The 13,653-nt window shown below is 43.5% G+C and overlaps 2 protein-coding genes across 2 annotated transcripts; one reads left to right on the plus strand and one right to left on the minus strand.

Annotated features, from left to right (window-relative positions):
• Window positions 1–789: 789 nt before the first annotated feature.
• Window positions 790–6,324, minus strand: LOC128719213 (protein sine oculis). Its single transcript, XM_053812836.1, has 4 exons — window positions 6,216–6,324; window positions 2,936–3,112; window positions 2,035–2,863; window positions 790–919 (listed from the first exon to the last, which is right to left on the minus strand). The coding sequence occupies exons 1-4, from the start codon at window positions 6,322–6,324 to the stop codon at window positions 790–792; spliced, it is 1,245 nt and encodes a 414-aa protein (XP_053668811.1).
• Window positions 6,325–8,281: 1,957 nt separating this feature from the next.
• On the plus strand, window positions 8,282–9,397 carry LOC128708846 (aldo-keto reductase family 1 member B1-like). Its single transcript, XM_053803828.1, has 3 exons — window positions 8,282–8,356; window positions 8,426–8,568; window positions 8,644–9,397. The coding sequence occupies exons 1-3, from the start codon at window positions 8,282–8,284 to the stop codon at window positions 9,395–9,397; spliced, it is 972 nt and encodes a 323-aa protein (XP_053659803.1).
• The last annotated feature ends 4,256 nt before the right edge of the window (window positions 9,398–13,653 follow it).

Genomic DNA, 13,653 nt, shown 5'->3' on the forward strand with positions numbered 1-13,653 from the left:
GGCATTGACTGAATCAACAATGTCCATCTTGTTCAAGTACTTGCGTCACGATTCAACTTGCTTCACGCTTCAACTTGCAAACAGTTCGCAGGGAGCCTTGAATTCAGCTGTACTTTACGATGATGTCTGCTGTCGACTGGTGGTCGGACTAGCACTCGCATAGTTTCAGATTTTAGAAAATATCAGGAAGTACAGATCGACCATACTACGAAGTCGACTGGGTACGAAGTGTCTCACAATGCAAATCTTCTTCAACAACACAACGTTTCTCTTCATTCCAACCGGTAGATATAGACTACATACAATATCTTTTATTTTATATCATTTTTCTCTTGTTTATTCGATTCGAATGTCAATTCACATCTGTACAACTCGCTTGTTTTATTCAATTTCCCTTCCTTACTACATGATTTACATTTCACTGGCATTTTGTTTGTCAAATGAACACTGATTTAACTATTTACATCTTGTTTAGAAGCTAAGGACGAATCTGTTCTCTCATTAAATAAAAAAAAAGAAACAATACGCCTCACGCCAGTCATCGTTCGTTTCCCTGCTATTTACAGATAATTCCTTCGGAAGTGAGAGACCACAGCGGAGAACTAACCTCAAACGCAAAACACAACACCAGCCGAATAAAATTGAACCTATCACAAAGTGTGATCACCCGGCGTCGAAATCGCTGCACACGAGGATCACCACTGCCATTCAAATGGGCGCACGCGAACGCCTTCCGGAAAAGTGCTGCCGCTAACGCTGGGTCCGGGCTTTGGTACCGTCTCCGTTTGCCTACTGCACCGCGTACATATCATTTGCGTGATAACCGTGCGCGGGTCCGTAATTGGCCACATTAAACAGCCGCTGATAGCTACCGTCCATCTGGTCCGGTGTGACCGGCAGCACCGACATCATCAGATCGCTGCGAACGAGAACGAGAGAGTGGGGTTGAGAGAGAAAGTGAACGATAAAGATTGATTGTTGCACTGTCAAAAGTTTGAAGTTCACCAAACATAAGATCAAAAATCTTCAAATGTTCCAAACCGACGTTCTCACACGATGATCAATTCGGCGTATCAAAATCGCGAGATCCAACCCAAAAGTTCAACGAACGTTTGCGATCTCTCCCGGTTGCACCATAATTAGGCACGACCATTAGGCGTGAACCGGGTGCGCGGCACCTTTAAGACCCCTCTGTTCGGTGCGAAAGGGTGCATTTTGGGGATAAAGGTAGCACTTTTGCATCTTAATTTCGGCTAATACGATGCCGCCGGCGGAAAACGATGAGCGCAGTTGGTGCGGTGCGAAGAACACCACTCCGGTACACCCATTATCGTATGTTTTCATCTCCGGGCGGGTCGGGTTTTTAAACTGTTACTGAGCCACTAAAATCGGTCAACCATGCACACATCATGCAGGAACGCTTCAATATTTTCCAATTAATGAGTACAAGTCCTTCTGCGCAGTGTCAAGCATCATGCCGTAAAAAAATCCCAACACAAAATCCTGCTCCTTCCAGCATTCAAACTCGTAAAGGATATCTTCACGCCCTTCAGGCAATTCTCGAGGCACACCGAAAAGGGCACACTGCATCGTTAATGAGCAACCAGCCAAAAAAAAACCCTTGACGTCATAATTTATTGTCCTACACGGATCGATCCCTCGGCATCCCGAGGGATTGCCGTACATAAAAGGCAAATGATCTAAAACTTCCAAGCGTTCCTTTCGGAATCCTGGTCCGTCCAACACCGAACAGACAAGCGCATCCATCCCGACCGAGAGTGAAAACATGTGTTTTAGGATCCTTTTATCCTTAAAAACTTCGTTACAACCATGCCTAGGCACATTATGTCCACCTCCAGGAACTACCAAACCTATTTCTTTAGGGCCCGAGTTGTCCAGACGTGGACAACGATGCAATAGCGGCTTGGTTTTTGCGCAAAAACAACTGTCCAGTGGCCATTTCCGGACCGATGGCATCAAGTTACGCTTTCCCACACACACACACACACACATGTTGCACATGAGCACACTTACGGTCGACTGCTCTGGGGTGTTCGATCCCGCTGGCGACGGTTCTTGAACCAGTTGGACACTTGCGTCAGCGTGAGGCCCGTCTTCTTTGCCAGCGTCTTCTTCTCGTCCGGCGTCGGGTACCGGTTGCGGGTGTAGCAATCCTTCAGCGCGTTGCGGCTCTTCTCCTTGAAGCAGTACACCGTCTCCTCGCCGTCCCAGATCGTTTTCGGCAGCGGGTACTTCTTGCGCAACCGGTACTTGTCCACCGCACCGAGCGGACGGCCCCGGACCTTTTCCGCCTCGCGGTAGTGCGCCTTAAACCAGAGTGCCTGCAGATCGGCGTGGTACTTCGGTGAGAAGAAGTGCGACTCCAGCACGGCGTACAGCTCATGGTAGAGTCCGCGATGGTAGGCGACGAGGGCACGAGCCCGCAACAGGCTCTCGTTGCCACTGATCAGATCGGTCGGCGATAAGCTCCACAGAAAGGTGGCCAACTTCTCCAGATCGCCTTCCTGCTGCAGGGCCTCACACATGCACTGGATCTGATCGGGACTAAAGCTGAAGCACTTGCGCTCCAGATCACCAGTTCCGTTGGTGAGCGGATGTCCGGTGGTTGCTGAGGAGGGTTGTTGTTGCTGTGGAGGAGGTTGCAACGATTGCAGGTAGGAACTGTTGTTGTTGTCTGACCGTGCCAACGCTCCACACGACGGCAGTCCGTTCGGGACGACAACGCCACCCATGGAAGCGTTCGGGACGGACAGGAGACTACTGCCATTGCTTCCGGTGCTACCATTGGTGCTACTCCCATTCACCAGCACACTACCCGGCGATCCTTCACTGATGGGTTTACCTGCAAAGGAACATTGGACATTGAAGTTATCTTTTCAACGGGACAAAAACCCACGCACTTCACGACACTCACTCGCGTAGTAAATAATGTCGCCCGCGTGCTGCACCTGTGCCTGGGGTCCTACTTTCATGTGGCTGTAGTTGTTGTCGTGAAACTTTCGGTCCTGATGGTATTGTTCCTTGTCGGTGAACTCTTGTAGCTTTTCCGAGAAAAAGAGCGTCTTGATCGGATTTTGGTTGTCACGGTATGCTGAAAAGATCAAGACACAGCACATTAGAGCAAAGTTTAGTGAGAGTCACACGAGCAATTTTAAATCTAAAACTTATTTAACTATTACTATCCTTAAATGTTATATCAGGTATCTTTTCGTTATATATACATGGTTATACATGAGTTTAGTTACCCATAGCTCAATAAACAACCCGGTAAATGAGGGTCCAATCGAGGTTTACCCCAAGACCTCTTGTTTCTTCGTCTATTCAGTGAAATTGAAGCTGATATTAAATCTTTGGAAAACCTTTAAACCTTCAAATTAATCCTTAATCTATGTTTTTTTTCAGCTAGGATGTAGGACGTTATAGGCGATATGCTCCTAGGACGAGCTTTATCAGTTATATGAAGACCTCAATTATCTAGCAACAACTCCCCAGGCACCGGTGGAAGTTTGGATAACAGAATCATTAGAATCCTCCAGACACTAGACGACCCGGCTGGTAAGATCGTTTCTGCCGCATCTACCCAAATAGAGGTGAAGTGAATGGCGTTGATGATTCTACCAGAAAGACCACGGTAATGGAGAGACGACGGTATTCAATCCATGACCTTTCAAAGGACTCCCAAAGTCCTTGAAATGCGTGATAAGCATGTAAGTATGTGCATCCTTTTCTTATCTCGAAAACATTCATTTTAGATCTATCTCTGCTCATTCGTAGAACGAATTTTTCGCTCAAAAACCTTCTTTAATCTTAGATTTTTAGGACTGCATTTAATATTTCTGTTTCCGTTGTTTGATATAAACATTTAGTACATATTTTTAGACAAGCAGTGTTTCTCAAGAACTAAGTTTATTGTATGAACAAAGCTATCTCAGATTCCTTAGACACTTACATAAATTTTGTGGTAACAAATTGACAGTGATCGGAGTATTGCTTCTCAAGAAGCGCGACATGGAAGACGCAGAAATTAATCGAAGAGCAAGTACAAACGATGCATTAGACGAGGCCTGGTGCCAAGTTTTGAATGAGTCTTGGAGTCTCAAACTGTTCGGTCAATTCTGGCTAAATAGAAAAAGTTTTAAGGGACCCCCTTAAAACGGATTTCCCGAAGTACCTGATTAAATTAACGACAGACGAAATATGGCCGTTTGGGGCGAAAAGAGTCCCGGAAGAAAATTGTCACCAGTAGTGCATAGGGCTCCTGAAAGTTAGGCGACTCCAAATTTTCCAGCAAAGCAATAAAAAAATTATCTAGGCAGTTGATGTGGAGTTTATTCAAAGTGTGACCACTGGTGGCGACCGATTAGAGCCTTCAAGGAACTGGAGGATCATATCAAAGATGAGTGAAGAATACTTTAGCATAGTGTAGATGGAGTTCAGATATCAGTAACAGGAGTTTCTGGCTGAGATTCAATCAGAAAATTTTGCACAACCGTTTCCAGCTCCAGTTCATCATCGGTCCGTTAGTTATTAACAAAATGACCATGCACATGAGTCAGAAATTAACAAAATTAAAAAAAAATTAAACATTTACAGAGCCCTGATTATCGATATCATGATCCTAAGAAATAACTGATTTTGTACGATAAATTGCTTTTTGCTGCACACTTTAATAGTCGCAGGTATCTGGAATCAGTACTAGAAAACAGTAGTGAAATTACAGTCTGACAAAACATAACATTTGTTATCACTGCAACTAAGGCAGGAAATAACAGACAGAAATTTTCGCATTACAACCTCAACACACCAACCACAAACTCGATCATGTTTCAGCGGAAATGATATCCTCTAACGGAAGCAGTGCCATTTGTTTGCATCTCCGCCGGAAGTGACCGATTGTTCCGATTGCGGCAATGTTTATCGCAAGTTAGTCACGTGTTGGTTGTTTGGTTTCCAGTTTTGAACACACTCCAGTTAAGACATAAACTCGATCCATAAACTACCAATTCGCCAATCACCCAAGGGCAAGAAAGGAATTGCGGTGTGGCTCGGCGATTTCCTTATTGTGGGGTTAACAAGAAAAAAAGCTGCGAAACTATCGTCCAATTGTTGCAGCTTCGGCCCGAGAACTGTACGTGCACGCACTGTATGTTTGTATGTTTAATGCTCTCTAGCATACTCGTGTACCTCTCAGCCACATATGTACATTAACCATTCTCATAGTACCACCGCTGGAAGCTGCGCTACTGTATTCGCTTTCGCTCTTAGTTTATTTACATTCGGCAACGGTTCTGACCGCTCGTCTGTCTGGTAGTAAAGCCTGTCGATCGCTAGCGTGGAATCGCATTTCAAAGTAAGAACTCATTAAACAAAAACAAAATCAACAGCGAGCGTGGCACACACACGCGCGGTACAATGTCGTCGTCCGATCGTACGTGCGATGGAACGGGGAATCAGAGCAACATAATTAGTGGAATAATAGTGTTGACAGATCGCTGCCGATGGAAAGCAAAAATGTGAAAAAATTTCACTATTATATTACCAATTACCAGCATTACTGAAGACTCGTTGGAAGACAACAAAACAATTTCTATTTAACAATTGATTGGTAAATGTTTGTGATCATATCTGCTAAAAAATGTTGATCGAGACCGATGAAGTATTAATGCAAAGAATTTATTATCTTTTAATGTAAGATTAATAATTATTAATCAAACTAAGATGTCAAAAAAATTTCAAACTAAGAAAGTTATTGTAAAACATAATAAAATTCTACAAAAAGAATTCAGGTCTATAATATAAAAGCTAAAATGATGGATATAACTTAAAAACATGAAAATAAAACTAAAAACCACAGAATATAGGCTATACATACGTAAATATTATAAAAGTGAACAACTTATACATGAATTCATGATGAAAGAAGAATATAATCATGAATAAAGGGATTACATTTAGAAAAGCGTAAATTTGATAAAAACGCATAACACTCAAAACAAGATAGAGTAGCTCTTTGGATTAACTAAAAAAATATCAAAATTCTACCGATATTACGAATAGAAAACCTAAACATTTGAAAAAGAAACAAATTTTCTAAAACTACGGACAGGAACGCAGGATTCAATTGAGTGACTAATTTGACATTTGATTTGCTCAAATTTCCTTATTTCAACAAATTATTTCTTTGCTCTACACACCTCCTTGGGACATGTAAATGTTTTGTCCATGATTAAATCCGCCGACGCCATCCGAGCCACCGGAGCTAGAGTCCAGATCGGCTAAGGGGGATAATCCTGAGGTATCCATTGTTTTTGACTTGCACTTAACTGCTAACAGATTGGTTCACCTCAATGCACAATAAACTTTCACAACTTAATTTCTGTTATGTTATGAATTAACTGTTTTCTCGCATGATTAACCATTAGCACAATAATTTGAACATGTTACTTAATTCACTGGCACATACACTTTGTTATATTGTTTAAATAATTTAAGATATATTTGATTCTTTATAAAAAAACACACAATTTAATCACATCCTCTCACTGACACTATTTTATAGTGTATAATATTTTTACACCACACACTAATTAGTGCATTCATTCATCAAACACCCTGGAACAATGTGACCGCCGCACGCGACTGGAACCGCACCGATCGACGCGAAATTGCATACTGAGCCAAAGACCGCACCTCCGAAAACGAAAAAGGGAGTTAGCTACTCTTATGCTACCCTGTCCACGGGTTCTTCCTTTCTCCCGGGTTCGTCCGGTGGCTCTTCATTCATAAACGCATAAAGAACACGGTATTCAGGCACCTCCTAAGGGTTGGCCACAACCCGCCCGAGCGCTCCTTTTGCAATCTCCTGACCGCTGCAAAACCCAATCGTTCCGTCTCGCTTTTGGCAGTTGCGCACATGCCTTGTCGTCCGTTCCTTTTCGATGTTCCGACTCAGTTGTGACGGTTCAGTTTACAACAATTTTATGTCGCTCAGCATAAATGTGCCTGCGGATGTGCGAAAGAAAAATCCTGAGAGCATAGAGGGAGGAAAGGAGAGAGAGAGAGAGAGAATTTAAGAAGAGTGAATGATAAAATATGTTCAAAATAAAGGAAGAAAATGGTGCGGAATGCACAAGGGAATAGAAACCCAGTGTTTCTCAAATTAATGAAAAATGTCACCTTTTTAGAAATTATTTCAAGTACAATTAGTGTTTATAACCGAAAATACTACTAAGAAATTAAACAATATCCATTAAAAAGTATTAAATTCCTTTATACTAAACTCTACAACAACCTAACAAACACTGCACCGAAGCAGTGCGTTAAACGGTTACCATGGTAATGACAATGTTTTCCATGCTGCGCATGTTGTGCAATGGTTTTTTTTCGCAACTCCCGAGTGAGATGGCGAAAGCGGACGGTGTACAAACAAAAGGATACTGCTTTGTGTGTTAGCTCCGCCCAGTTTAAGGATGCTGTACTTCAGTTGCATTCTTCGGAGCGTAGTACCCTTCGTGCAGCAGCTTGTTTATAATTTTAATCATACAAATTATTATGCTATTATTTTTTCCATCAATCCGGAAGCGATGCCAGCGAAACAGCTGTAATGTTGTTAGTTTTGTTTAATATATTCCGTTTGCAGTGGGGGCTCAAACGGTGTGTAACAAAACAATGCGGTTCGAGGCTAGAGCCTTGGGCAAACTTGGAAAGTGATACACGCCCAATGTGATTATTTTAATGAACTACAATTTTCTGCTCTGAAATACATCACAAGAACGATGTCAATTCCAAATGGGCGCTTATTGGAGCCAAATGGGCGCTTATTGGCGTGCAAAAAGAAATGGCTGCGTTATAGATTATTGTATTAAATAATCTTAACTTATTTCAATGTCATTAGTACATTTAAAAAAATTACATCCTTAGAATTGGATCCTGAGATTGAAAATTATAAGATAAATATGTCTATTCGTCTTAGCCGGTTTCGAAAAGTAATTCAATTATAGAGACTTGACGTCAATTTGTTGCACACATCTTAAAATTCATGTAAACATACCTCAGTGTCACAATCCACCGAGACACATTAAATAACTCGCTTTGCGCATCATCAATACGTCACCAATGTTGTTTTGTCAGTAATTTTGCCAACAGAGCTTGGCATTGCGCCATATTTACATCTGTTGCACCAGTCCAACCTCAGTCGTCTTACAACCTGCGGCGAGTTAAGACTCTCAGTTAGTCAACTACAAATAAGTTACCAATTTCGATGGCGCCCAAAATTCCAACTGTACTCTTCAAAAATGGAACTCCCATACCAGTTGTTGGTCTAGGCACATGGAATGTAAGTTAACCCTGTAAGCCCGTTCAACCTGTGGAGCACATTCGTTGATTTTTTCATCTTTCTTTTCAGTCACCTCCGGGGCAGGTCACTCAAGCGGTAAAAGATGCAATCGATGTCGGCTATCGCCATATCGACTGTGCTCACGTGTATGAGAACGAGCATGAAGTAGGCGCTGGTATTGGTGCCAAAATCTCCCAAGGAAACGTCAAACGGTACGGCTGCCTAGAGCAATACGTCACCCTGGTGTTGCGACAAGCTCTGATGTTAATTTTACACTATCTTTCTAGTGAGGATCTGTTCGTCACGAGCAAACTGTGGAACACATATCACCGACCGGACCTGGTGCAAGGTGCCCTGCAGGTTACGCTGCGCAATCTTAACCTCAAATATCTCGATCTGTACCTGATCCACTGGCCGGTAGCATACCGCGAAGGTGACGTACTATTCCCGCTACGCCCGGATGGCAAACGTGTCCACTTTTCCGACGTGGACTACGTCGACGCTTGGCCCGCAATGGAGCGTCTGGTCGAGGCGGGTCTCGTGCGCAATATTGGACTGTCGAATTTTAACGTCCAACAAGTACAGCGCATCTTGAACGTGGCACGAATCGCTCCAGTTACCAACCAAATCGAGTGCCATCCTTATCTGCACCAGACCAGTTTGGGTGAGTTCTGCCGTGCGCAAGGCATCACCATAACGGCCTACAGTCCACTCGGATCGCCGGCACGGCCCTGGGTTAAACAGGACGACCCCATCCTGATGGAGGACCGTGTCGTACAAAAGCTCGCCCAGAAACACGCCAAATCTCCGGCACAGGTGCTGATACGCTACCAGATACAGCTGGGCAATGTGGTTATACCGAAGTCCGTCAGCAAACAGCGCATTGCTTCCAATGCCGATGTTTTCGGCTTTGAGCTGGACGACGAAGATATACAACAGCTTGCAGCACTCGAACGGAATGGCCGCATCTGTCCGGAGTCGTTCAGCTTCGGCCATCCGCATCATCCGTTCGAGGAAGAGTTTCGCAAAGGTCGCCGTTAATGCCACCGTCAACGGTCAACGCCAACCTTTTGGGAAGTGTTTTATGCCGTATTGTTAAAATCCACCCATAACACTTTATTAACTGGATAAATGAGTTTGTGAGCTGTGTTTAATAAATCCCACATAAACACGCGCGCGCGTATGACTTGATTACATCCAGTCCTTATGGGCAGGGTTGGCCCTCGAAACTCATTAACTGTCACGAGTAACGGCAAGTGGCGGTTTCAACGGCTCACATTTCTTCACATTGATTTATCATCCAATTCATAAGCACGTATGACGACGGCGCATGAGATTCCAGGCTGGAAAGTCTCCATACTAACGGAAGGAGCCACATCTCGCCACGGAAGGCCACCCGAAAGTGAACATAATTTTAGCACTTCTTCACATCTTCCGTTCCGTCCAGCTGCCTTGTAATAATCCAACGCAAGCAAGAAAAACCAGTCTTGCGCAATATGGCTGATGTTCCGGGTTGCGAGTTCCCCATCCCGTTTCCGGTTCGCCTTGCCGAAAGGGTGTGGCCTATCCATCTCCCTGTGCTATTTATTCCCCTCGGCTTCGTGCCTTAGGAAGAATAAAACATTCTAACTGATACAATATTCCTGGAGCACGAAATAATACCCAGCTCACCCGTGTCCAAATGCGTAATTCAGCAATATGAAGCACCTTCAACAAGACTCATCGTACGCAGCGTTTGTCCTCAATCGTTAAATTGGGGGTTTTTTTTTTGGTAAATTGCGCAACGTATGGCGGATTTCAAGTCCCGTTACCCGGCGACAACGCCATTTGGAACACACTCCAAACAACAGAACACGGAAAGAAGTCTTCCCGCTTTATTGACAGTGCCAGTTGCATGCGGGCTAGACCAGGAGTCAAATTTTCGCCCAGTAGGCGAACGTTATTGCGCGCTACCCGAACGTACCCTAAATAACCATCCAAGTAGTAGAATGCTTTTTCCCGTACCCGTTTAAACGTCTAAAAACCTGTCGAATCACACACACAAAAACCCCAGCAGGGGCGTCACATTACTCGTTCGGTTACGATTTTTCCCTTGCTGAGCAGACAACCAACGCAGTCTTCCAGGTTTCCACCTGTACTTCTCAAAGTACTGACATGAACGTTGCGAACAACTCCGAACTGCCCTTCAAATACGTGTCACCAATCGCACTCGGAACGCGATCAAGTGCACCGAAATTGAACGTTTTGCTGCCACGATCGTTACTGTTGTTTGTTATTTGTGCTAAAATTATGAAACACCATGACTTTGGCACTGTGTTGTGAAGGTCGGCACAATGCAGAAGGTGCGGGAGAACGGTTACGGCGAAGGAAGGAAAAATCCAACAAGTCAGCGAATTGGTTGCCATTTTGCAGACGGCGATGTGTTGGGGTTTAAGGTGAGAATGTTGTGAACAAAAAGATATTTCTTACATGTTACGATTAAAATTTTATAATACGTGGATCTCTGAGAGGTAAAGGGACTATTTTGAAGGACACTTGTGTGCTAGCCTTATGAGACTTCCTCAAGTAATTATAAAATTCTGGATCACACCCATCAGAAATCGTCATTGTGGAGACACAACAAACGACATATCCAATGACGATCGTGTATCCGCTCACAACTTCAGCGCCCGAACACTATCGTGGGAGCAAACCATTGCCGGTGAAGTGTCTCCCGTTTACGACTCCACTGCGCTCGGTAGAACGTGATCCGATTCCCTCCAATCTAAAGTCTGCAATCCCCTCCTTCCCCTCTCGTCCTCACACTCATTCTTCCCATTTATTGCCACTTTTGCACACACTGAAGAAATACACGCGAACCCGACGGAAGACGCCACTCCGCAAAACGATCTTGAAACTGAGGGAGCTAAGGTTGTTTATGTTACAATGCGCGCTTGATCGCTGAAGCGGGAACGCAACGAGCCGAGCCCCGGGGGCTTCCAAAACACAGATTGACACTCTGCACGACACGCAAAATATTGCTGATTGGGGCAAAAGTCTACCCGAGCGGTAATATGGGAATGTGAGATGAACAAGAAGTCTTGCACTGAACGACCTCTGGACAGGAACGCGGCTCGAAATGGTGTAACATTGTAATGCTTTGCAAAACAATGGAATTTCAGTGAAATCGAGAAAGCTACTGGTACATCTTCATTAGGGAGCGTTGTGCAAATGCAAGCGTGGCAGAATGGCGAAAAGGTCATTAGTCCTGCGTTGTTCTGGCAAGGTTGTGCATTCTTTGGAGAGTTGGAGGACGCGAGTAAAGTAAACAAACAATACGAAATCATATAAATGTAAATATAGTAGCAGTGTCAGTTGAAGGTCAAAATTCTGAATTTACCGACGGTGCAATAGTAGAATGTGAATGTATAAAGGGAATTTGATGGAAACTAATACTGTACTAGCCCACATAGTCTAATCACGCATCTCTGTCCAACTCCGTTGTTTCTTCAAAGAATTCATAAAAAGGACTATCAACTCACCAGGTTCGTTAAAATCCCCGTCCGGTTGAAACGTTCCAAAATCCTTCAAAATACAAATTCCAAGAACCGGGGACGGCCCGGTGGCATGATGTTAGCGGCGCCGGTCTTCACACGAACGGACCGGACCAAAATCCCATACGGGCCAATCCCCCGTAGCAAGGACTGACTATCCGGCTACGTGGTAAAATAAGTCGATACGGCCAGGTCGTTCTAATAAAAAAATAAATTCCAATACCTTTTCTTGGAATTCCTGGATTCTTAATTTCTGATACCAAGAGGACATTAAAAAATGTCCACCATTTTAGTATTCACCTGTCTTTTTTTTGAGCAGGTTATCAAAGATCATGAGGACACCTTCTTTCACAATAGGATATTAGTATCATAATAAACACTCAAGAGATCGATAAGTAGTTCTTCTGGTTGGATAGTGTGAAAGTCATCCTTCATCTCCTTCCATTGGATCGGCTCATACAGTACGTAGCGTAATTATATGTACACAACCACTTAAATAGAGTCAGATCACATGTACCAAACCATGATTTTTGGGTAGTTACTGTAAAGTAATGTAACTTGAAGGGAACTCTATTGTCTGATCGAACAAACAGAGATGAAGGATTACTTTGGGTCAAGGATCAAAATGAAATGAAATTCTATGCTGGATGAATATTAAAGATAATTATCACTGAAATTGATTATCATCCTAAACAGACAAAATTGAAGATCTTCAGACTCAATTCTTACTTGAATTAATTATCATGCTTAAAATGTTTCATATAAGTGTTACTTTTGCGCTTTAAATATTGTCAAATAATTGAAGAATAGTGGAGAAAATAGAAAATCGTAACAATTTATTGTTTTACTGCTATGTTAGCTATGTACAATCAACTATCTGGTAAATTTTTAAACTAAATGTGCAACAATAATATTAAACAAATATGTAAATACTTTGGAATCTCTATTAAAATGCACAACCTTCACGGTGTTTTTATTTATTAAAATTTATTAAACGATGACGACATCCGGCAACACATTTAAAGCTCACCTGGATCTTCTTGAGGCCAATCTCACCGCTGTTCGATGATGCGCCGAGCGTCAAGAGTAACGAATGACAGAATCGCTCGCATCGCCCGAGGGTCCGTGTCATTTGATTCGTCCTAACACCTTTCCCGAATCCTGATCTGCTCCCTTCCCGCTGCCGCTTGTTGTAGACGTAGCAGAAGAGGATTTGGCCGTAATTTAACACCTCATTTCACACGGCCATAGAATCACGGACATAGCACACAGGCATGCCAGTGGTCGTGTCTACATCGCCAAGCGGATAGTGTGAACCGGTCTATGCAGTTTGAGATAGCGTATGGTACATAAAAGAGCGACTAGAGAATTTGCTCATCCACTCTCGATGCCGGAACAACACGTCCTTCAAATTCTCAGGAGACTTAATTTGTGCAAAAGATGCTAACCAGCGCCAAACAACGCCAGCCAAGGGAATCCGATTTTAATTAAACAAATCTACGATTTGTGCACCTCAAACGCTTGTCATCTCGTGGCCGGTTTTTGTTCGGATGTTCCGACATAACTGGGGGAAATGAAAGTACTCGTCGGTCGACGATTCGTTCCGGGAGGATTTTTTTTTCCACCCGTGTTGGGTCAGATTACGGGAACAGGTCGTCCGTCATCGAGACTAAGCGGACTAACATCGTGTCGTTCCGGGACGTTGGCGGGTTAGTTTGGGATGTGGTGAAGGTGTGCGATGGTCGGTTCTAGCTTCATTCAACA

The sequence above is a fragment of the Anopheles marshallii genome, chromosome 2 (genome assembly GCF_943734725.1).
Source record: "Anopheles marshallii chromosome 2, idAnoMarsDA_429_01, whole genome shotgun sequence".
NCBI lineage: Eukaryota > Metazoa > Arthropoda > Insecta > Diptera > Culicidae > Anopheles > Anopheles marshallii.

Coding starts and splice junctions, on each gene's coding strand:
- LOC128708846 (XM_053803828.1), top strand. CDS start 8,282: ATGGCGCCCAAAATTCCAACTGTACTCTTCAAAAATGGAACTCCCATA. Junction 8,357..8,425: donor TTGGTCTAGGCACATGGAAT/GTAAGTTAACCC, acceptor CTTTCTTTTCAG/TCACCTCCGGGGCAGGTCAC. Junction 8,569..8,643: donor TCCCAAGGAAACGTCAAACG/GTACGGCTGCCT, acceptor CTATCTTTCTAG/TGAGGATCTGTTCGTCACGA.
- LOC128719213 (XM_053812836.1), bottom strand. CDS start 6,324: ATGGATACCTCAGGATTATCCCCCTTAGCCGATCTGGACTCTAGCTCC. Junction 2,864..2,935: donor CGACATTATTTACTACGCGA/GTGAGTGTCGTG, acceptor GTTCCTTTGCAG/GTAAACCCATCAGTGAAGGA. Junction 920..2,034: donor ACACCCCAGAGCAGTCGACC/GTAAGTGTGCTC, acceptor TCTCGTTCGCAG/CGATCTGATGATGTCGGTGC.